The sequence below is a fragment of the Trichoderma camerunense genome (genome assembly GCF_050948025.1).
Source record: "Trichoderma camerunense strain CBS 138272 chromosome Unknown V8C40scaffold_4, whole genome shotgun sequence".
In the NCBI taxonomy this organism is placed as follows: Eukaryota; Fungi; Ascomycota; class Sordariomycetes; order Hypocreales; family Hypocreaceae; genus Trichoderma; species Trichoderma camerunense.
In genome coordinates this window covers 1,501,299-1,522,852 of record NW_028145366.1, presented here as the reverse complement: position 1 = coordinate 1,522,852, position 21,554 = coordinate 1,501,299, and the positions used below count along the sequence as shown (strand labels likewise).

General features: G+C 47.7%; 8 protein-coding genes across 8 annotated transcripts; 3 read left to right on the top strand and 5 right to left on the bottom strand.

The window, feature by feature from the left end:
- Positions 1-919: 919 nt before the first annotated feature.
- Positions 920-4,642, bottom strand: V8C40DRAFT_162966 (ankyrin repeat-containing domain protein). The gene is made up of 4 exons (XM_083211493.1): positions 4,475-4,642; positions 4,198-4,424; positions 4,010-4,141; positions 920-3,950 (listed from the first exon to the last, which is right to left on the bottom strand). Exons 1-4 carry the CDS (start codon positions 4,591-4,593, stop codon positions 1,171-1,173), a joined length of 3,258 nt encoding a protein of 1,085 aa, XP_083076426.1. The 5' UTR covers positions 4,594-4,642; the 3' UTR covers positions 920-1,170.
- Positions 4,643-4,890: 248 nt separating this feature from the next.
- V8C40DRAFT_237776 (uncharacterized protein) lies at positions 4,891-6,076 on the top strand. The gene is made up of 3 exons (XM_083214312.1): positions 4,891-5,273; positions 5,343-5,459; positions 5,522-6,076. Exons 1-3 carry the CDS (start codon positions 5,081-5,083, stop codon positions 5,677-5,679), a joined length of 468 nt encoding a protein of 155 aa, XP_083076425.1. The 5' UTR covers positions 4,891-5,080; the 3' UTR covers positions 5,680-6,076.
- V8C40DRAFT_237775 (ankyrin repeat-containing domain protein) lies at positions 5,996-10,699 on the bottom strand. Its single transcript, XM_083214311.1, has one exon. It carries the CDS (start codon positions 10,686-10,688, stop codon positions 6,117-6,119), a length of 4,572 nt encoding a protein of 1,523 aa, XP_083076424.1. The 5' UTR covers positions 10,689-10,699; the 3' UTR covers positions 5,996-6,116.
- A 794-nt stretch (positions 10,700-11,493) lies between these two features.
- Positions 11,494-12,527, bottom strand: V8C40DRAFT_263332 (cupredoxin domain-containing protein; the record flags this gene model as incomplete). Its single annotated transcript, XM_083219455.1, has 2 exons — positions 11,494-11,921; positions 11,978-12,527. The coding sequence occupies 2 exons, from the start codon at positions 12,525-12,527 to the stop codon at positions 11,494-11,496; spliced, it is 978 nt and encodes a 325-aa protein (XP_083076423.1).
- Positions 12,528-14,392: 1,865 nt separating this feature from the next.
- Positions 14,393-15,194, bottom strand: V8C40DRAFT_263331 (uncharacterized protein; the record flags this gene model as incomplete). Its single annotated transcript, XM_083219454.1, has 5 exons — positions 14,393-14,547; positions 14,605-14,692; positions 14,796-14,913; positions 14,978-15,051; positions 15,102-15,194. The coding sequence occupies 5 exons, from the start codon at positions 15,192-15,194 to the stop codon at positions 14,393-14,395; spliced, it is 528 nt and encodes a 175-aa protein (XP_083076422.1).
- A 455-nt stretch (positions 15,195-15,649) lies between these two features.
- On the top strand, positions 15,650-17,036 carry V8C40DRAFT_237769 (rRNA-binding ribosome biosynthesis protein NOP15). The gene is made up of 3 exons (XM_083214310.1): positions 15,650-15,737; positions 15,790-15,852; positions 15,916-17,036. The coding sequence occupies exons 1-3, from the start codon at positions 15,710-15,712 to the stop codon at positions 16,932-16,934; spliced, it is 1,110 nt and encodes a 369-aa protein (XP_083076421.1). The 5' UTR covers positions 15,650-15,709; the 3' UTR covers positions 16,935-17,036.
- Positions 17,037-17,384: 348 nt separating this feature from the next.
- V8C40DRAFT_237767 (uncharacterized protein) lies at positions 17,385-19,676 on the top strand. The gene is made up of 3 exons (XM_083214309.1): positions 17,385-17,985; positions 18,041-19,131; positions 19,192-19,676. Exons 1-3 carry the CDS (start codon positions 17,824-17,826, stop codon positions 19,580-19,582), a joined length of 1,644 nt encoding a protein of 547 aa, XP_083076420.1. The 5' UTR covers positions 17,385-17,823; the 3' UTR covers positions 19,583-19,676.
- V8C40DRAFT_237765 (uncharacterized protein) lies at positions 19,673-20,926 on the bottom strand. The gene is made up of 2 exons (XM_083214308.1): positions 20,849-20,926; positions 19,673-20,788 (listed from the first exon to the last, which is right to left on the bottom strand). The coding sequence occupies exons 1-2, from the start codon at positions 20,866-20,868 to the stop codon at positions 19,756-19,758; spliced, it is 1,053 nt and encodes a 350-aa protein (XP_083076419.1). The 5' UTR covers positions 20,869-20,926; the 3' UTR covers positions 19,673-19,755.
- Between the last annotated feature and the right edge of the window lie 628 nt (positions 20,927-21,554).

The window sequence follows — 21,554 nt, the reverse complement described above, 5'->3', positions numbered from 1 at the left end:
GTATCATGGTAGGCATTTATTAGCGATAATCTTGTCAGTATGCTGGAAAGAAGCTTGCGTTCAAGGCCCCCCCCCCAATATATGGCTCAAGGATGGGTTCCAATGGAATTTTTGCGGTCTTTTCGTGTAAGTATAAGTCGTAATATGTTGCCCTTTCCACTCTGGTATCATATTAGAATCCGTGCCATTGATACACACATTGCTCCATATACTTGTCGTAAGAGCTGTAGGAGTTGCCCGAGAATAGAAGAGCAGGAGTTATCAGGAAAGCTGGATATTCAGGAGCAGGAGAGGATGGACAGACAATACATAAGGGGGACAGACAATATATAAGAGAGAGAGACAGTATATAAGAGGGAGAGACAATATATAAGAAGGAGAGACAATATATAAGAGGGAGAGACAATATATAAGAGGGAGAGAGGGACAAAGAACGCAGCAATCACAACGAGACAAACCGAGAAGACTCAGAAGAAACCAGAAGACAAGAGGAGACGGAAAAGCAAAAGGCAAAACAAAAAAGAAAATACATACAACAGCCGGTGTTCGCTGGTGGTCACCCACCCAACTACTAATCTGCCGGTTAGTGGCTTATCTATGGGGGAGCAGACGGGACCCCGAGTTTTCCACTACCTATGGTCGTATGTACTAGAGCACCCACAACCCAAACTTATAACGTTACTGCAGAAGTATGAACTCACAACCCAATTTTATACATTCCTCTCTTATTTTGTTTTGTTTCACTTTGTCTTATTATTTTTGTTTTCTTTTTTTTTTTCTCTTTTTTTTCGCTCCTTTAGGCCAAAACATACGACAGATGTGCAGTGGCCTGACTCGCGTAACAGAGACATCTGATCGCTCGGCATTGAGGAGAGTTGGGGCGCGGAAACAAAAGATGTAGCAATTATTGTCTGAAACACTCGAGAAGACGGTCAGATAGGCACCACATTGCATCTCGTGTAGATGTATTATCCAATGGATTAAATGATTACATGTTTTAATGATGCTGGTGTAGCCTTCAGCGGTCAAGCAGACGATTAGCCCATTCGATAAGTCGAATCTCCTACTATTAACCTGCGGATGCACTAGCATTTTGTGAGAGGAATACAAAGGAGAAAGAGATTAAACAGAAGGAAACAGAAGGAAACAGAAGGAAACCAAATGTGTATTTTAGATGTCCTTTAACATGCATAAATGTGTTTCTAGGAACTCATCTTCATCTTCAACCATGCAGGAAAGCCCAAGGTCCCATTCGTAAATCTGGGAATACAAGATCTCATCTTCATCGGTCCAGCCACCGTGAGATTTGAGCAATTTTACGGCAGCTTTGTAGCCATATTTCTCGGCTAACCGAACTGCCCGAACATATTTTGCTCTGTAGCCCTGATTGGGAGCATCATCATAGACCTTGGCACCCCGGCAGAGAAGCATGTGCAGCATGTCGATGCGGCCGTTTGATGCTGCCCTCTGCAGCGCTGTTTTGCCGTACTTCACATACCCTAACGCATTTATATCTGCTCCAGCATCAATCAGTTGAGAAGCAATACGGATTAGTCCGAGATCTGCCACACTTTGCAGCGCGGTTGCAACCCCTTTCCGAGCCGGACAATTGACGTCTGCACCAGCCTCAAGCAGCATGTTAATCAGTTCCACATGCCCACAATGCGCTGCCCTCTGTAGGGCAAATCCAATGTTCTGAGCACTCGCGCCAATTCGCAAGAGGGTGCGCACTATCGAGACCTCTGTATGTCGCGCCGCAAATTCGAGAATTGTATCTCCTTTGTATATTGCGTTGGGGTCTGGGTGCAAAGCCAATAATTCCTGTATCACGCTGCGGTTTCTCCTCGAATCCAAAACGGCAGCAAGTGACTTCCCTATATCCTGGCTGCTCCATTTGAAAGAAGAGAGAAAAGTCTGAAACAGGGGAAGGCTACCCCAAATGGCAACCGATGCCAGGACAGATTTCTCGTTGTCTGAGTCACATGCAAGCCAGAAGTTGCCCTTGCAATGACATTTACCTATCATGGCTCGCTTCTCACACCAACTGTGATCCCAAACTAACCTGCTCGGAATTGTGTCGTTCTCTAAAAACTGATGCAACTTATAATTTCCGAGTAGATGAGCTCGTGCAGTTATCGCATCCCCAGCAGCATCCAGTAGTAGACCTATAGAGTGTAGAAGTCCATTGCCAACGACATGTACAGCTACAGGAAGAGACAAGTTGCGTACAAAGACTGAAAACAACCCCACGATGGGTACGACTGGATCGGCAATATCTAGCATTGGGCTCGTAAAAGCTTCAGCACTCCAGCCAGCAACTCTAAGTACTAATTCCGAGCTTGGGAGTCCTTGTAAAATAGCTTGTCTGAGATACTCTATTTCGCGCTGCCAAGAAGCCACTTCGTACGACGGAAATGTTGGTAAGGATGAATCAGCGTAGCTGCTGTTGCTTAGAAGCATAAGACGCTGGGCAAGCGTTTGCTGTTTGCGAAGCCTCGCAGCGCCTATGATCCCAGCCCAATTTGTGCAAGGAATGTCAGACATAATATCGAGAGATTCTAGGAAATCCAGCATTTCCTCGTTGGGAATCCAACGGACGGCTTTTGCAAGGGGGAGACCGGCTAAGTGAAACCTCCAAACAAGCTCCTTTTTCTCAAGAATTATTGCATAATGTATGGCGTCATGACCGAAGTCTCCAGGTTCCTCTTCAAATGCGCCAGGTCGGAGCAATAGTGTAAGAGCAAATTCCGCATTGTTGCTTTCGATTGCTTTCGTAATAGCGATGTAAGGAGATTTTGCCCCATTTGACACTAAAGTATTTAATAGGTTTGAACATGAGTGTCCATCAACCTGGAGTAAGTCGATGAGGTATACCTGATGCCAGGCAGTCCAACCCTCCTGAGACGAGAGACTGAACAGCTTTTTTTCCGCAAGGGAAACATCTGCGCCAGCCTGTATCAGAATCTCTGCCGCGGAGTAATGTTCGTTCTCCAATGCCAGGACCAACGGGCAGTAGAGTGAGTCGTGAGGTCCATCAATATCCGCACCAGCGTTCAAAAGCATGCACAACATCTCGATGTCTCCACGCTTTGCAGCAAGGCCGAGAGGTGATATTGGGCCAAGGAGTGATATTTCACCATCATATAAAAAGATGGTATGGATATCGCTTTTATCCGGGTGATCCTCTAAATATCTTCCATGAAAATTGACATTGGCACTATTTTGAAGGAGAAGCTTCGTGACTGAAACCTTGCCATCCATTATGGCTGAATATATCGAGAGGGCCAAGTCAAAATTTTGGATGGGCATTCCCGCTTGAATAATCCTAGATAATAGAGAAATTTGTCTAGCATCGTATGCAAGCTTCAAAGTGGCTTCCCATGTCTCCTTCGTACAATGATGAGTCAGGTGGGAGAAAATAGCATCAGTCAAGCGATTGGCCACTTCGATAGTCCTGTGTTGGGCTGTAAATTCCAGGATCTGTCTTTGATCTTTCAGACCAATTGGATCCACCCCTTCATCTAACATCATCTCTAAGAGGTCAAAATCTTTCGTCTCCATCGCATTTGCAAAGAAACAACCCACCAACGTATCAGCTGTGATGGACTTCATTGAGAGAAGGCACCTAAATGACGTCGGATTATTGAACCCGATGCTCTTCATAATCTTAGTCGCCCATGATCCGTGTATAAAACTGTTGGAAAGGCAAAAGAGGTCAAACAAGAGAGTATTGGAGATATCATAGCTAAATCGAAAGCTAGCAGCTCCAAGATCCTGTTCGAGGTATCTCGGCACACTCATACCAAGTTCTTCTTTTGAAGCAAAAGTTTCCGGAGGTTGAGAGACTCCATACTGTCCATTATAGATAGGATTGCGTAATATGTCGGCCAAACAGTCTGAGTCCTTATACCGGGATGGAAATGGAAATTGACTTCGGCAATCGCAGATTTCTAGGCCTCTATTTAGCAAACTTTCCCATGTCATTAATATGTGAAATTGTTCAATTTACGTTTAAAGATGTCCGAAGGAAGCATATCTAAAAAATCGAGCCAAGGCGAACCTAAGGGCCACAGGTTGGGGGGACTAGATGAAACTGGGGAGCATACTTGAATTCCATCTGGTGTCATTGGTGACGGTATATCTGGGCGAATAGTCAGTCATCAGCCTGAATAATTATGAGCAACAAAACCATCATACCAATTGGGCCAGAAAGCTTGTCAATGGTTGAACAGAACGCCTGACGTGCAATTTCTTTTCGAACCTTTTCCGGAGGACATAATTTGCCATCAATGTAAACTTGGGGGGTCTTCCCCGACCGTTGCTTCTTCTTTTTTATCTTATAGTCAATAACTTTCCAGTTCGCTTTTCCCAAACGATTCTTCCTAATTCCCCATTCCCTCAACTTTCGCTGGTATGAGGATTCGCTATTGACAGGTAAGTTACTGAAGCCTGTTGAACAGCATCCTAATCTGACCTTGCAATAAAATTTCGAGAGAATTTCATCTCGTGAACCACTTCCAATATTTTCTTATTTTCATCGATATAAAGACGTTGAATCTCAGCTTTATGAGACTCCCAATCAAGAGAAGACATGGCGAATAATTAGAGTAAAAACAATGGATTGAGACTAGGTCAGCTTGTTATGAATGAAATCATGGAATGAAGTGGTGGGGGAGCAGTCGTTTAATTTATAATTCGACACCTCATACGAGGCTGCAGCTTAAGCGGTCTCGTTTGCATACCCCTGTTGGTCTGTATGCGTTGTCAACTTCTTTAGGCACGAATCACAACCACTGCACACAGCCCTTGCCAAAACCGTCAGAGATGGAACATGGTTCGATTGGCCGATTCCAAACCTCTCAAAGCGCCACATCTTAAATCATTGGCCAAATCCAAGGCCTTCATTACCAGGCCCGCAATAGCCTGAGGAGGTCCCATAAGCCCCAACAGCTGACATCCTGCCGAAACCCTCACGATGTAAACACTACCAAAACCCTCATGATGTAAATACTACCAAAACCCTCATGATGTAAATACTACCAAAACCCTCAGGAGGCAAGACACTACCAAATCCTGGAGTATGGCCCGCCCTACCTTTCTATTCAGTGTCGCGTATTTATTTTCTCAATGCCCCGGTCTTCGTTTCGTGGATATGGCAAATTCTCTTGTCAATCGTGACGGAGAAAAAAACACATACGCCGTCTACTTGCTGTTTCATTTACCCCTCGCGGTGTCATCTATCAAAGTTACTCTTCGCCAATTCCTACCGGGAGGTGCTGTCGCCGCTCTGTCTTCAGTCAATCACTAAAGGTTCGGCTGGCTAAGTCGCCTCGTGATGTTAGACGCCCAAACTATCATTGCATTGGTGGCCCTTGTCATTTCCATGCCACCAACTCTAGCAGTCCTGATTTCTTGGTGGAGGAAGTCTCAGAGACGGACTTCTTCTGCTTGTCAAGATGGTATAACTATTCGTCGCAATCGTCCAAGATATCTTACAGCTAACCATGTTGAGATTTCCAAGATGAGCATTTCGTTGGAACTGAACTAAGCTGCCGTTATTTTTGTCGCGTGGTTCACTGCAGTCGCGTCGCGTCCATCTCTTCAAACTCCAGTGCCATTCTGACTGTCGAGATGATTGCCTTGAACCGATTTCCTTTGTCGTCTGAAAGCAGCGATTAACGAGCGTGCGAGAAATATGGTATAACTCGAGATTAAAGCTTGTATGTTTTCTCGTTTTCATATCGACGGCCACTACGTAAGCTGGTTACAAGGTCCACATGGAGTGAGCGATTACGATAAATTAAATTCTCGTTGATGAAGACTGCATAATGATGTACTACTAAAAACATTAAAGAGTGCTATAGATGACGCTTACGTTTCGTCCAGAATGGGAAGCAGGTGACTACAAATTCGGATTGTTGGAAGGCATAATATAGAAGGCATGGAGCTCAAGACAAAACTTTGCTGCAATGTGAGCATGTAGCAAAGTAATAATGTAGCTACAGCAGCAGATATTGGATACTAGAAATATATAACAATAGTAGAATATACTAGAAAAATGTAGTGATAGTAGAGGTAGATATCAAGAATATGCTTTTCAGGTACATGATGTTCCTTCAATCATCTTCTTCCTCACTTGAAGAGTCTGCCTTTGTGGCGGTCCATACGTGTGATTCATCTAAGCATTTCGCACCCATTGCGACGCACTCTTGACAAGCAATTAACTCACCGGTACATGAACACTCAAAATAATCCCCACTGATGCAACGGGTACAGACGTCGCACCAAAATGCCTCGCTGTCGAAGGCCTGATGTGTCTGTGCAATAACGGAGTCAGATTCAGCCGCAGTTTTGACATTTTTGTCAAAATGACTGAGAATCTCAATGACTCGGACATTGTTGCTCTTGCGTGCCCAATCGAAAATAGTTTTACCAAAAGCGTCCCTTGAATCTAGGGGTATTCCTCCACTGCATGTCAATAGTTGATAGATTACCTCCTCATGCGCATTCCGTACAGCAGCAAAGAGCGCCGTAGAGCCATAAAAGTCTTTTGGATAGACTTCAGCAGTCCTTGAAAGCAGCAGTTTTGATACGTGGTGATGACCACGCATAGCCGCATAGAACAAGGGTGTGCGTTGATGGGCATCAGAACGGTTAACTTCGCCTGGACTATATAGGTAGAGTAGATTCTTAACGATGTCTTGATGGCCTTTTAGACAGGCTACGTGCAAGGCTGTTCTGCCAATATGATCCAAGGCAACCAGTGAGACCCCTTTACCCAAGAAGAGATCAAGTGTATCGGGATACCCTCCATCTGCTGCCGAATGCAATGGTGTCCAGCCGTCGACATCTGTGTCACTGATATTGGATCCCCTCTCAAGAAGAAGATTGATGATTTCAACATATCCATTGTGTGCCGCTAGGTTGAGCGGTTTCCAACCTTGAGCATCTCCGACAGTAGGATCGACGCCGCCGTTATCGAGCAGTAACTTGACTATGTCAACGTTACCCTCATAAATGGCTTTTCTCAGCGCAGTATTTCCGTCGTTATCGGCGGCTGTCGCATCCGCGCCCATTTCTAGGAGAAACTGCACCATATCGACTTTATTATTCGATATGGCTGCTAGTAGGGGCGTTACTCCATCTGCTGTCGATCCCTCTAAGTCGGCACCATGGCTAAGGAGGAGCTTTGCCGTATCTATTTGACCCCAATGGGATGCCAAGGTAAGAGGCAGAAGTCCAATCTCTAATACAGCGCTATGGCTTACACCAGAGTTGAGGAAGAATTCTGTCACTTCCACCTTACCCAATGCAATTGCGCCACCTAGGGGAGTATTTCTCTTATTGCGTTGAGCTTCCAGAAGATCAACGCCGTTTTCAAGAAGAAATTTGACTGTTTCAACTTGCCCGCCTTCAGCTGCACAATGGAGAGGATTGTACCCAGAGGGACTAGTTTCCATGATGTCTGCTCCATTTCTAAGAAGAACATGTACGGCATCCACTCCGCCCTGGAAAGCCGCGAGGTGTAGGCTTGACCAACTGAACTCATCGCCAATGGTAGGATCAGAGCCACCATCTAGTAACAGCTGAATGACCTCGGAATGCCCATTTAGAGCAGCGCATGCAAGGGCTGTTTGGCCCCGACGATCCTGTATATCGAGTTTAGGTTTCAAACTGAGTAGGAAGCGGACCACGTCAGTGAAGCCGAAAAAGGCAGCATTCAGTAGGGCTGTGCACAAATCGGCGTCAACGGCGTCAAGATCAGCTCCGTAATCCAGGAGTAACCGTGCCATCTCCCCCTTGCCTTGGATGGCCGCAAAATGCAAAGGCGTCTCTTGGCGATTGGTTGAAATGTGTAGCACTTCGACATTTTGACGAACCAATAACTCCGCAACATCTATGACTCCTTTTCCAGCTGCTCGATGTAGCGCAGTTATGCCTTCGTAATCCTGAGCCAACGAGTTTGCGCCGTATTGAAGTAGAAGCTCCACCATTTCAGCAGGACCTTCATAAGCGGCATAGTGAAGAGCAGTCTCCAAACTCTTGTCCACGGCGTTAGGCTCCGCGCCGTTCTCGAGTAGTAATCGTATCAAGCCTATATGGCGATTCAAAGCTGCCACATGCAAGGGACTTTGTCCATTATATAATGTTGATGTGACGCAGGCACCGGCCGCAATTAGTGCTTTGGAGATTGCCTCGTTACCGTTTTGGCATGCAGCTGCAAGAGCCGTCTCTCCGAAGAACGATTGGTCATTTAATTGATCTTGATGTTTCTGAATGAGCCTTATAGTGGCTTGAGTCAGGTCAAGCTTCGAAGCGTAATACACAGGGCTGAGTGGCGGCATATCGCCGGCATAACTGAAGAAACCTTCCATTATATCCTTTTCAAACAAATCAAACCAGTTCTTCCATGACTCCCAAACGCAATTGGATGTGTCGAATAGGGAGTCCATTAGCTTTCTGATTACTTCATCCTCCAAATTGCCGTTGTGAGCATGGCGATCCCAAAAGCATGCCGCATAATCTCTGAAAGATCCTTGAACTTGGCCTAGCTCTTGATCGCATTGAAGCTGCCAAACTTGCTCGTAATGAATATATCGAAGGCATAATCGTGCCAAACTAGTGTGTTCTGCCCTTTCGTTAGACGACCTCAGCTTCTCATTTGCTTGTAGAGTGTCCCCCAAGACAGCATCGTGAGAAAGGAAGTATTGCTTCACGGAGAAGTGGGTGAGTCGTAACGTGCTTAGTCCGGGATTCGATTTCATTGAGCCTTTTCGAATATCTAGGAGTGACCCAAGGACTCCCGTTATCTCGCTGTTGACGTAATCGTCATCGATGAAATCGGGCAGATCATCTACCGGCAGTTCTTCGTCTTCAAAGCTAATCAGCACGGCTTCGGCAATCTCAGCAATAGTCAAAGGCCGTATCGCGAAGGTGACCCAGCGGAGTATGGAAAATGCGCGGTCTTTCTCATCCTTTGGTAGTTGGGATAGTCTTACCCAGTTTCTATGATACAGGTTGTCAAGGCCAGAGGGAGTTTTCTCAATGGCGTCTTGTAATTGCTTCTCGTTCTTCCAGCTGCGCAAGGAGTCCTCCTGTAATTTTAGCCAGAGAAATTGACCACCGCATTTCTCAGCCATCTTTTCTGAGAGGCCATTCTTAAGTGACTCGCTCTTTTTCGACAGTTTTGCTTCAATAATACTTCTCGCGAACCGCTTTGTATCGCTACCAACGTCCTCGGATACGATACTGTACTCAGATTTGGTACCTTGAATGCTCTCAAATCCGGATCGAATCGCGGGCTCGTCTCTGCTAGTGATGAGAATTCGCGTATCGGAGCCACCGATTGCTCTACCAAGATTTTCCAGGAAACTTGTAATAGAGTCGCCCCGTATCTTGTTATTATTTTTGTTCATCCAGGTACATTCATCAAGTCCGTCAATGACAAAAATACAGCCCGGTACAAGACGCGCAATATTTGAAAAGAGGCTCAATATGAAGCCTCGGGTTGCCGCTGACTCGTTCTGCTTCTCTCGTTCGATGCATACATAGTCAAACGCAGGTTGATTGCGCGAGATGATCTCCCATATCCATAATCGGATAGCCTCATACGGATCGTCGCGGCTCTCAAAATCTGATGAAAAAAAGAAGCTTGCCACTGGAGCATTGGTAGATTTCCGAAGATGCTGGACTATCCAAGCGGAAAGAATTGTCTTGCCAAATCCTGCTGGCCCATTTATCCATAAGATGCTAGGTGCTCCCGGACTCTGTGGTAAAGATAGCCAATCTTTGAAGGCAGGACGCTTGAAAATCCACTCGCAAGTGTCTTCAAGTCTTTTTTGAACGGCATCATCGCATATTTCGTTGGGCGGATGCCTAACTAACCAAGCGTGTAATTCCCGACGTGTCTCTACGTGGGCTTTTCCCTCCAATCTCTGCAGAGTATCTCGAACCTCTGTTTTCCATGAGCTGTCAATTTGGGCAGTGGTATTGGGTGACTGATTCCCATTGGCAGTTGTGGTTTGAGATATAGTCTCTATGGGTACAAGGTGATGTAAGTGTTGGATTAATTTCCCAAAAAGCTCTACTTGGTCCTCTCTTTTTGCCTTGCCCTTCAGGGCCCATGAGAGTTTTGCCTTTCTAGGCCGCAAACTTATTCGAAACGGCTCTGTCAAGCTCCTACCCAGAAGTCGGCTCGAATTAACAGTAGGGTTAGGAGGAGGTGGTGGAGGAAGAGGGGGGGCGGGAGAGACAGGAGAGGTGGGAGAGGTGGGAGAGGCGAGAGGGGCGGGAGGAGCGGGAGGAGCAGGAAGGACCTTTTGGTCACTCAAAATTTCGCGGATGATTTCGATAAGTTTGCGCACAGTCTCCAATGTGTCGGGGTTGCCAAGAGCCTCGTGCTGGTCTTCTGACAATGCTGTCTGATTCCCTGACAACGTCTGGTTCCCTGATAACGCTGTCTGACTCCCTGGCAATACCGTCTGATTCCCTGACAACGTTGTCTGGTCCAGTCCCAAACTTTTGCCCCATCTCTCAAAACGGAGCCTGTAGGCCGCGAATTGGGTGGCTAAAATCTGCTCGTCTTTTTTGAAGTGCTTATAGTTATCAACCCTTTTAACCAAGTCAAGACAGGTCGAAAATAGGCCAGCGAGCCCGATAACTCCGACTGCTAGCCCAACAGGGTCCATGGTCCATATCTATGCAGATTATAAATGAACATTGCGAGAGGGGTAGCCTCATGATATGATATTTTATATCCCGGTCTTTTAGTGTGGCTATGATATATTAGGCGCCCACGCTTTCCAAAAGCGACTGCCTTGCCGCCCGGCTGCGGTACCACCTCTGATATTTCTCTCATGCACTCCAACGGCGCTTAAAATGTACAAATACGGTGGACATAGATATATCTAGTAGATGGAGCGAATTCTAGTAGATGATAGTAGATATAGATAAGTCTAATATATGGTAGTGGATATAGATAAGTCTAGTAGATGGTAGTAGATGTGGATAATTCTAGTAGATGTGCCCAATTCTAGTGGATTTCAACATATACAGCTGACATAAATAAACCCAGTGAGGGCGAGTAGATCATTTCCACCAATAGTGGCTGCAATTTTGCTTGGTAATGACAGTACGGTCTATACTAAACAGCTTGCCATCTACTGAAGACACCCACACAGAACAATTCACCTTTGTTTCATAGTTCCAAAAAGTAGTATGAAGAAGCGCAGTCAATGCAATGCAGCAGTACTCATATCACAGAAGAATTTATGTGCGTTGAAAATAGTTCATTAAGTTTGCAAATAAAATGTATACGAACCAGTCATATGATATCAATACCTTCAACAAAAGTGAAGAAAAAAGAGTCAGGCCCCTTGGGCAGTCTCCATGAGTACAAGTAAGAAGAAATGAGTTAGATCTACAATAATCCCTTTTTAAAAAAAAACACCACCAAGCCACCGTCTCCCTCCAGTTGTGATCACATTAATGCGTTTATGACATGGCAGCCATGTTCATGGGAAGAGCACCACCCCAGCCACCGGTGGAACCAACACCCTGAGCAGCATTCACGGGGAAGCTACCAGGGGCGCACTGGACGAAGCAAGAGCAGCTACCATCAGCACCAACAGTGCCCTTGCCGGGCTGGATGCTGTTGTCTCCGCCGGCAGGGGGAGCGGCAGCAGGGGGAGCAGACTGAGCAGGAGGAGCAGCCGCAGGAGGAGCGGCAGCAGGAGGAGCAGACTGCGCAGGCGGGGGAGCAGGGGCAGCAGAGCTGGAACCACCAGTGATGGGAGTAGCAGCACCAGTGCCGTTCTGAGCAATAGCCATCTGCTGGAACTGAGCCTGAGTCTTGGCAGCAGTAGGGTTGATGGAGAACACCATGCCCTTACCGCAGTGGCCCTTCTGTCGGCAGTAGAACCCTAGATATTGTTAGAAGCTGTTTTCAGATGTTTCATGCGCGCAATCATCTACTTACAGAGAGGAGTAGAGGCCATAACCTGCATAGCAACCTGGGGAGCAGGAGAGATGGTGTTGTTGGGGTTGGCCTGGAAGCCAGAGTCCATGCCACCGTCGAGCTTCTTGCAAGGAGTGTCGAAAGCAGACTGGGTAACGGTGTGGTTCATAGACTGGAACTCGAAGATGACGGTGTCACCAACGGGGATGTTGTCGAGCTGAGGAGGAGAGTAAACAAGACCAGCAGCTCCTCCGACGGTGACGGTGTGGGTAGCACCGGCAGCGGCAGCGGTTGTGGTCTGTCCTCCAACAGTCACAGTCTCGGTGACGGTGACCTTCTGGTTGTAGGTGGTGGTAGCGGCACCGCCACCAGGGTTGGCCCAGATGATGATGATCTCGGTCAGAGCGTTGGCAGTGATGCCGTGGCCAGCCATGCCGCTGGCAATGGCGATGCTTCGCTCATCCATCTCCAATTCAACTGATCGGGCAGCGTTGTCCGGGTAGGCATTCTGGACCTTGTTGGCCATAGCAAGAGGCGCAGAGGCCAAAGCTAACCAGGAGTAAAACTTCATCTTGACGGTGTGGGTGAATTATTGAAAATCTGACTTGTACACGTAAAAAAGGAGAGCTGTCGAAATACTTGAATCAACCAAGTTTAGAGGGCTGGTATGGCGAGGGCCTGCTCGTGAAGCGAATGGAAAGGAAACAGAAAAAAGAGAGAAAGAGAGCAACTGCCGAAACAATTGGAGACTAGTGATGAGGAAACGAAAGAATGTTTTACTCGACTCGGGGAGGGCTAGACATTTTATCTGTCAAGACGCCATGCGGCCAAGCATAGGGCCAGCCATTTCTGTCTGATGGAACCAGACCCTTGAACCCCCCGTTTCCGAGCTAAAGAGTTGTATTCCGGGGCTCGATGCTTCCGAATCAGCGGCGCTCCGTGCTGCTTTGCGCATTTGGTGGTTTGCAGGGGGTCAAGGAGAAACCTGTAACAGAGTTGTCTCGAGTGGCGTTTGGCGATGTTTTGGCGTGGCCCAGTCACCAACCCCGGTTCAGCGGCTAGGGCCTTGGACCACAAGAAAGCTGCATGTTTCTTGAGAGCCATATGCATATGCAGCTCTATTGAAGCATTTTCTTAACCGTGAATCAGCTGCGTTTGGTTATCGGTCGCCACGTTAAGCCCCTGTATGATGCTCAGCAAGCGAGAAGGTGGTGGAGACGCAATGCAGAGCACCCCCGGATACGGCAAATAAAGAGTGCACGGCACTGCGCATTGCCGTGCTCTTTTCCAGACTTCTTTAGGTGAGGTGCCAATATGAGTCGGGCATTCATTTTCCTTTTCAGTATGGCCTGAGTAATGCGCAATATCAACTGTGATATTAATTTCATGCGACTAGCGCCATTTCATAAGCCAGAATCGTCCCTTGAAGAAAAAGCCATCGTCAACGCAGAAGCAGACTCAGAGTTGGCGGCTACAACAACGCTGGAGGCCGCAAACTTCCAATTACGCCCGAAATAGCATGGACAGATCACAATTGTCTGCCATAAGGGGTTGAGGTCTGAACAATCGTCAAGCGCTCGAGGCCAAACTAGTCGCGAGGAACCTCAAACCGCTATTGTGGAGGGTGAAACACGGCTTCCAGATGGGCCGGGGACTGGGCCGTAGCGCATTTCCCATCGGTAGCTTGTCGCTTTTGTAATCCTAGGAGTCAATGCGATCTCGACTTGGTCTTCCCGACTTGGGTTGCCTTCACCGGATCTATCGAAACGCGACCTAGCGATCTTTCTCCCTTCAATTTAAGGCTCCTTCGCTACCAGACTGACAGCAAGGAGAGAAAGCTTGGGGCCTGGAGCCTAGAACCTGTCCGCCCGCAGAATCCCCACAATGACAGCCAAAAGAGTTAATAATCAAATTGTAGCCTGCAGAATGCAGATGGTTGAAGAAAGAGGTAAGAAAGAGGCGGCAAGGAAAGAAGAATAGCATGCAGTGTTGAGCCGCAACGATTCGCTGCAAGACGAGTGTCATCTTTGGTCCAGACGTGAGATCAAACAAACGCGTAATTCTAGTAGTGGCTTTATCACGAATTCCATAATGCAGAAGCCTTATCCGTTCCGACCACTATTCAACATGAAACAAATGATCCGATAAGAAACTATCGGTTCGCAGCGTGGCTGAAATCGGTAGAGCTTGACCAAACATCCATGCATTGAGATAAATTGGAAATGCACTGACACGTTGTTTCCACCAGCGCCATCCTGAGACGCCAAAGACCCAAAGCATCGCAACGGTTGCCATACTAGCAGGGCTGTGGAACACCATTTGTCGCAGTGTTTCCACCCCAGCTTCACCATTCAACTGTGGCGCAGCAGTTCCTCTCTCCGCGATCAGTTAGTCGACACCGACGGACGGGTCCAGCTTCATTCAACGTGGACCGGGTCAGGGCTGCGGTGCCTGCTGCTGTGCTTGCTGCTGCCCCTCAAACAGGCCGGTATAATAGCCAGCGTAGTACCATGACATGAGGAGCTTTTTCAGATTGTCATCGCGCACTGTTAATCGCAGCTCGGAAAGTTTCCCCAGTGTCAGTGCGGCATCTTCAAGGAACATCGGATAAGAACAGGGGTATCGCCTTGCTCGCTCATGTTACTGACCTGTGCCAAGGATTGCCTGAGACGGAAACGCGTTGGGGATGGAGCTTAAGCCGTGCCCCAGTTGTGAGCTATGCTGCTCAGAGGAATCCTGCAGTTCTTTGGTAAGCTGAAATTTCCAAATAACCATGACAGGAGCAGGATCTTTGCAGATGATAGACGGTTGGTTTCTTAGCCTGTGCGTCGAAACATACGTTCATTGCTGCATCAGCATCGTTGCTCGGCAGTTCCTCGACGTGTTTGTCGGTCTCGGTCACGGTCTCGGCCACTGGTTGACTGCCTGATTCGTCCACTTTGAGAGCCTCTGTGACCCTATATCCAGCGTCAATAACGAACCAGACAACCATTGAGCCTGAGATGAGATAGGTAGACACACTTATTGGATGAACTAGCGTCGGCTTCTCCCAAGTCTCGGATGTTGCCGCCTTTTGCATGGATGCTGTGGTATTTCTACTCTGGTTAAGGCAACGCCTCTCTGTCTCGTTTTGTCAGGACCTTACCTTGTACTCCTTCAGAGCCTGGTTCCAGGAATCGATCAAGAGAGAGTCGTCCCAGACTTCTTCGTGGTGAGGATCGGATTCATCGATATTCATTGTGATGAAAATGCGAAGTTTGAATATTGAGGTTGGTAAGGTAGAGAGATGAAAAGAGTGAAGGGAAGAAGGAGCTGCCAAACGCAATGACCTAAGCCTAGTTGAGCAGCGCAAGAGATACAATTTATTCATCAAGCCTTTACGTGAGCGATAATGAGTTCCCTATGAAACGAATTACTAAGAAATAAATCAACAACAATTTACAGAGGGCATTCACACGGCCAAGTCGATAATTATTTGTTGAAATCTTGATATCCTTCCTCAATACCTCAAGCGTACCCTGGACAATCATCATTGATAAAAAGTGCCCTGAATTATCGACAGAGCTTGTTACTGAAACTAGCATAGCGGCTGTTAGTGGACATGAACCCCCCACCAATGGCGCATGTTCGGCGCTTTCACCGCCCAAGAAAAACGGCAGAATTGTAAATTTTCCAGTAATTTTTTGGGGGACGCAAGTTTGCGACGATTCGCCCATCGCCTTCAAGGTACGACAAATCATCATAGTCCACATCATGGCGCGAGTACTTCGCAATAGAGCGGGTAAGAATTATTTTACGGCTATTATAAACGATCCTCGTCTAATTGTGTATAGTTGCGTCACCGAAAACCACCGACGCCGTAAAGCCTGACAGCACCCCAAAGGGCAAGAGAAAGGGTATGGCCACCGACTCGAATTGACTTACCTCCACCTCATGCTGATATCTATATTTCATCACAGCCGCCGAAGAGTCTTCTCCCGTTGTACTGAAGAAGCAGAAGTCCGCCAAGAAGGAAGATGTCAAGACCAAGGAAGCCAAGTCACCCAAGGTAGCCAAGTCGCCAAAGGCCAAGAAGGAGGAGAAGAAGAAAGAAGAAAAGAAGCAAGATGTGATTGACATGGAGGAAGATTCTGAGTCTGAGGGACAAGAAGACGAGGGAGATCTCCAGGCTTTGGCCGTCAACATTGACCCGGAAGAAGAGGCCCCCGTCAACGACGAAGAATTCCAACCCGGTCAGGACGTTGGCAAGATTCCGAAGGTCTCGAAAGATGTTCAGAAGTCCATCAAGGCCTCAAAGGAAGAGCCTGGCGTTGTTTACATTGGCCGAATACCCCATGGCTTCTACGAATACGAAATGAAGCAATACCTGTCTCAATTCGGCCCCATCTCCCGGCTGCGTCTATCACGCAACAAGAAGACTGGCGCCAGCAAGCACTTTGCCTTTGTCGAATTTAACGAGGCCAGCACTGCCGAGATTGTCTCAAAGACCATGGACAACTATCTGTTGTTTGGACACATTTTGAAATGCAAGGTTCTCTCCAAGGACCAGGTACACGACGACTTGTTCAAGGGAGCAAACAGAAGATTCAAGAAGGTGCCGTGGAATAAGATGGCTGGTATCCAGTTGGAAAAGCCTCTGACTGAGTCGGCCTGGGAAGCCAAGGTTGCAAAGGAGCGAGGTAACCGGGCGAAGAAGGCTGCCAAGCTCAAGGAGCTGGGTTATGAGTTTGAGGCTCCAGAGCTCAAGAAAGTCCCTGCACCTATTGCTGCAGCGATTGAGAATGGAGAGGAGGTCAAGGCGATTGAGGCTGCTCCAGAGGTAGCCCCAGAGGAAGAAAGGCCTGCCGAAGAGACGGAGGCTGCCGATTCAACAGAAAAGGCCCCGGCGAAGACAAAATCGGCTGCCACTCCCAAGAAGGCAGCCAAGGCCAAGGCTACCAAGTCGACGACGACAAGGACGAGGAAGACCAAGGCTTGAGTCCAATGATTGGTGATTGTTATACATAAATTTGATTTCACACTCGGCAGGTTCATTACGGCGCAGAGGTTTAATAAAATACAAGTGCACTTCATCTTGACAGGACCTCAATTCTCTTCCATCTATGAAAGAAAGAAACAAATTCTGTTCATCAGATCGTATGTTCGCACATAAGCGAACCCGTCGCGCTCGTGAGATTATTGAGCAAGCAACGGGATTATAAAAGGCGAGATTATCTACTTCGCGCGAGATTGTGAAAAAGTCATGAGTGGTATGAGCTCCTTCATTAGTGTGATGGCGAAGATATTGTAAGATGAAGAGAAAAGAAAAAAAAAATGAAGAAAGCCCGCGGAAGTGGAGGACTTTGATAAGAGAAATCGTGATGACTAAGCCCGCCGACCGAATGCGGCATGGGGATACGTACGACAATCTGCACCAGGGCCTCGTATCCCACGATAGTCTCGTATTGGAACACTTGTCTTCTGCAAGCCGCCTTTCTCACGTGTGTCCAATCCTTCTAGAAGTGTTGAGAATCCTTGTCTGTCTCTCTATTTTTGGCCCGCTGTCTCAATTGCTCCCTCAGCAGGTCGAGGCCGCATCGCCACCTCAAACCTCAGCTTCAGCTATACGAGTATCCGCAGCATCGATTAGACGAATCGGAGTCGACGCCGCGGAGGAGCTCGATCGCTGATTTGGCAATCCCGCACGCCCTTGCGCCAGAGATCCTCGTACGAGGGCGCGATATAAGGGCCTTGGAGTCGCCCAGAGACATCGCAGCGAGCCGCATGCAACCTCTTTAACACCTGCCTACCATGTCGTCGACAGCGGCCACGGAGCCCAGCCTAGCGTCCAATTCAGGTTAGTCGTGGTTCTCACGAGAGCTGGCGGGATGTCGTATGCTAAAGCTAGTGATGGGACAGCGGCAAAGAAGAAGAACAACAAGAAAAAGAAGAATGCGAACAAGAGCAAGGAGCCGGCGCAGACGAGCAACGGCGATGCCAGAATCGACAGGGACGAGCTAGAGGACGAACCAGAGACGCCCACAACCGCCGTAAGCCACTGCTGAAGCTTCGACTTCTGTATAATCGCGCTAATCACGTTGCTAGGAAATCCCAAGTACGAGTAATGTCGACAACGCCGAAGAGCCCAAGAGCGAAACCAACGGACACCCAGTAGCGCCGTCGAACCACGAACATCCTGAGCCGCATGCGCCTGCGCAACAACCCGACGGCGAATCCGACACATCGGCCAAGCTGGAAGCCATGAGTAAAGAGCGAGAGGCGCTCCGAGTAGAGGTTGAGCAGCTGCGGAAACAACTGGAAAGCATTCAAGAAAACCACCAGGCTGAGGTGTCACAATTGCAGGCGGAGCTAGAAGACAGCAATGCCGCAAGAGAAACCGCCGAAGAGCAATACCAGACGTTACTCGGGCGAGTCGAGAAGATTAAGGAGACTCTGAGTGACCGGCTTAAGCGAGACAAGGCCGAGTTGGAGGAAGCAAAAGAACACATAGAAGAGCTTGAGGCGCAAAACGAGGAGCTTCGAAATGCAGCAGAGTCGTCCAGCGAGAGCTTGGCAAAGGTTCGAGAAGAGCTCCAAGATGCCACACGAGAGCTTACGACACTCCGAAGTCGCAATAACCTGTCTGCAAACAACTGGGGGAAGGAGAGGGAAGAGCTCATTAGGTCCATCCAGCATCTCAAGGAGGAGATGGAGACAACCTCTAATGCCATGGGCGAATGGGAAGTCATTGCCATGGAAGAGCGCTCTATTAAAGAGAATCTTGGAGACAAAGTGGCCGAGTTGGAGGAAGAAGTTGTCGGGTTAAGAGAAGGATACGAGGCGGCTGCCGCCGAGCGCGATAGCCAGGCGACACTAATCGACAACCTTCAAAATGCGCTGCGAGAGATCCAAGATGCCCGAAAGAAGGAGCTTCGAGACTTGGTTGAGACAAGCGAGGCCCAGCTCCAAGAACAAAAGAAATTGGTACAAGAAGCTGTCGCAAAGGCTACAGAAGCACAAGAAGCCAAGGCCGAGCTCATCAAGGAACTCGAGCGCACCGTTCCCTTTGAAAAGGAGGTCAAGGAGAAGAATCTTCTTATCGGAAAGCTGCGGCATGAGGCTATCGTGCTAAATGACCACCTCACCAAAGCTCTACGGTATCTCAAAAAGACAAAACCTGAAGACAACGTCGATAGGTATGCACTATTCCCAATTGTAGAAAACTACGAAAATCATGCTAACCTGCATCAACACAGACAAGTCGTCACAAATCACCTTCTCCATTTCCTCACACTAGACCGAGGCGACGCCAAGCGCTTCCAAGTTTTACAAGTCATGGCTGGCTATCTGAACTGGACCGACGAACAACGCGAACAAGCTGGACTTGCTCGTCCGGGAGGGTCTACGAACAGTCTTCGCCTTCCTCTCTCACCCTTCCAGCGCACTCCTAGCTCACCATCACTAAGCGCCGACATATTCTCCGAGCCTTCATCTGCGAGAGATCGTGAGTCCCTGGCGGAGCTATGGGCTGGCTTTCTGGAACGTAGTGCACAAGAGGGAACCAGCGATGGCCCCTCAAGGAAAGGCAGCACAAGTAGCGTAGCAACTGCAGGTGTGACAATAGGCCGTCCAGAATCTAGGTCTTGATGTAGCTATTAGACAATGATAGATATTTTACAGCGCAATACATATTTCAGCATCGACAAAATACATCGGCTCGCAATTTAAGCGAAAGATGGACTCAAAAATTTAGATAAAATGCAACTAAAGTGGAAGATGAACACAAATGCGTATATGAAATGCTATGCTATGCCAGGTCTCTATTCTTGTTGCATTGGTCGCAGGACGTTCTGAGTGTACGTCTCTGCATCCCTCGTGATGTTTTGGATATCAATCCTGTTGCTCAAGGCGTCGTTTACGCCATCAATGACCTCTCGCTCCTCCATCACCTCACCCATCAACCGGACCTCATGCTGCCAGTAAGCTTGGGAGCGCGACCGTAGATCTTCATCGCGCATGATTGTGTTCTTCACTATTCCAGCTGCATTCACCTTGCTCCTGGCAGCTACAAGTGCTCGGTTGACAAGCTCAATCCGTTCAGCCGGAGATGGAGGCAGCACAAATGCACGATTGGTAGATGAAAGGTATAAAACATATGCAATAGCAGCATCAAGCGCCGCAAGGGCGACGAACCGGTAACTTCGCATCGTCCAGTAAAAGAAATCCAAGTCGTTAAGCCGAAGTGCCCGCGAGTTGGCCTGGTAATTGTAAGAGCTGACAAAGTACACTTCCAGCCCAGCGAGAATGCCGGAACAGATTGTCGCCGTCGTTCTCCATTGCGAGCCGTATTTTCCTGTCACTGAAGGACTTGTAACGATGGCGAGGATGATCAGGTTGCCAATGTGTGGCCACAGTATTGAAGGAAGAGCATAGTAGAAGTAGCTCTTTGGTTCATCGGCCGTGCAGAAGATACATTCGGCCAGTACTTCCGGGCCATACTGGAAATACAACAGACGGCTTTCCAGGTTGACAAACTTGGATCTCAGGGTATGATCCCATGCTGTGAAAGCATTCTCAGGTCGTAAAGCCGAGACACGGTTGAACAACACATCGACCGGTATTTGTAGTCGGCTTTGAGTCTTGGTGAATATGTTTTCTGGGGAAGCGGCCGGTAGTGTTTTCACGACGAGTAGAAACGCAAAGAAGTAGAGCATGAAGACAACTACACGAATCATCGGCGGAAGGGGTTGCACAGAGAGGCCATGTCGTTTGGGAGCTGCTCGGACGCTGCGATAGTATGAGATGGCCTTTGGGAGCAGCATAGGCCCAAAGAAAAGGACAAATGCCCGGATGCTATGGTTGAAAGTATTAGTATTTCCTCCAGTATACATGGTTTAACAGATATGTACTCACGAATCCCAAGAGATTGCCATTTTGAACGCCACACTCCGCTTAACAAAGCATGGGCGAGTAGGTGAAAGGGCAAAGTGGCCAGCGAGAGATAGACAAGGCTGAGACGCCAAAAGTCCAGGTGGCGTCAACATATCTGCAGCCTTGTGTTGTTATCTAATCGAGAGTGGGGTGCATGTGACGAATTAAAAGCGATGTATATTTGTAGCCAACTTCTCGGCTTAGTCACATGTTTGAGGAAAGTTTCATGTGCCGAATGAATACGAAGTACCAAAACTACCTTACCCTGGAGAAAAAGTCGAAAATGACAAATGAGCAATTTGCTATATGAATCAAAGTGGACGCGATTTGGAGGTTGCATTAATATGAAAGAAGTATATAGATGATTTCACAGTTTCCGTTATTGATTGGAGTTTTTCCATATTTCCATCCCTACAACGGCATTTCAGTATAGCCTCTGTATTTGCTATTCCTCTATGAGATGCATCAAGAGATATCATATGTTTTACCACAAGAAGTTTAGTAAAAACATTTTCTTCTTTCTCTCAAAAATACCCATACATGGATTATATACTACGCGTATACTTTATATAAGTACCTCTAAATTATACAAGGTTTTGCGGCAATTTTTTTTTTTTTTTTTTTTTTTTTTTGGGATACTGGCCCCTGATATAAACCTTTGCTTTGATAAGACACTGTTTACTTGCAG

Bases quoted from the DNA above. Each gene is read 5' to 3' on its own strand.
- V8C40DRAFT_162966 (XM_083211493.1), bottom strand. From the start codon at position 4,593: ATGTCTTCTCTTGATTGGGAGTCTCATAAAGCTGAGATTCAACGTCTT. The intron at 4,142-4,197 runs GTATGATGGTTT...CTATTCGCCCAG, and splicing joins CAAGCTTTCTGGCCCAATTG to ATATACCGTCACCAATGACA. The intron at 3,951-4,009 runs GTAAATTGAACA...ATAGAGGCCTAG, and splicing joins TCCTTCGGACATCTTTAAAC to AAATCTGCGATTGCCGAAGT.
- V8C40DRAFT_237776 (XM_083214312.1), top strand. From the start codon at position 5,081: ATGGCCCGCCCTACCTTTCTATTCAGTGTCGCGTATTTATTTTCTCAA. The intron at 5,274-5,342 runs GTGCTGTCGCCG...TCGTGATGTTAG, and splicing joins TCGCCAATTCCTACCGGGAG to ACGCCCAAACTATCATTGCA. The intron at 5,460-5,521 runs GTATAACTATTC...GAGATTTCCAAG, and splicing joins TTCTTCTGCTTGTCAAGATG to ATGAGCATTTCGTTGGAACT.
- V8C40DRAFT_237775 (XM_083214311.1), bottom strand. From the start codon at position 10,688: ATGGACCCTGTTGGGCTAGCAGTCGGAGTTATCGGGCTCGCTGGCCTA.
- V8C40DRAFT_237769 (XM_083214310.1), top strand. From the start codon at position 15,710: ATGGCGCGAGTACTTCGCAATAGAGCGG. The intron at 15,738-15,789 runs GTAAGAATTATT...AATTGTGTATAG, and splicing joins AGTACTTCGCAATAGAGCGG to TTGCGTCACCGAAAACCACC. The intron at 15,853-15,915 runs GTATGGCCACCG...ATTTCATCACAG, and splicing joins CCCAAAGGGCAAGAGAAAGG to CCGCCGAAGAGTCTTCTCCC.
- V8C40DRAFT_237767 (XM_083214309.1), top strand. From the start codon at position 17,824: ATGTCGTATGCTAAAGCTAGTGATGGGACAGCGGCAAAGAAGAAGAAC. The intron at 17,986-18,040 runs GTAAGCCACTGC...TCACGTTGCTAG, and splicing joins CAGAGACGCCCACAACCGCC to GAAATCCCAAGTACGAGTAA. The intron at 19,132-19,191 runs GTATGCACTATT...GCATCAACACAG, and splicing joins CCTGAAGACAACGTCGATAG to ACAAGTCGTCACAAATCACC.
- V8C40DRAFT_237765 (XM_083214308.1), bottom strand. From the start codon at position 20,868: ATGGCAATCTCTTGGGATTC. The intron at 20,789-20,848 runs GTGAGTACATAT...TTTCAACCATAG, and splicing joins ATGGCAATCTCTTGGGATTC to CATCCGGGCATTTGTCCTTT.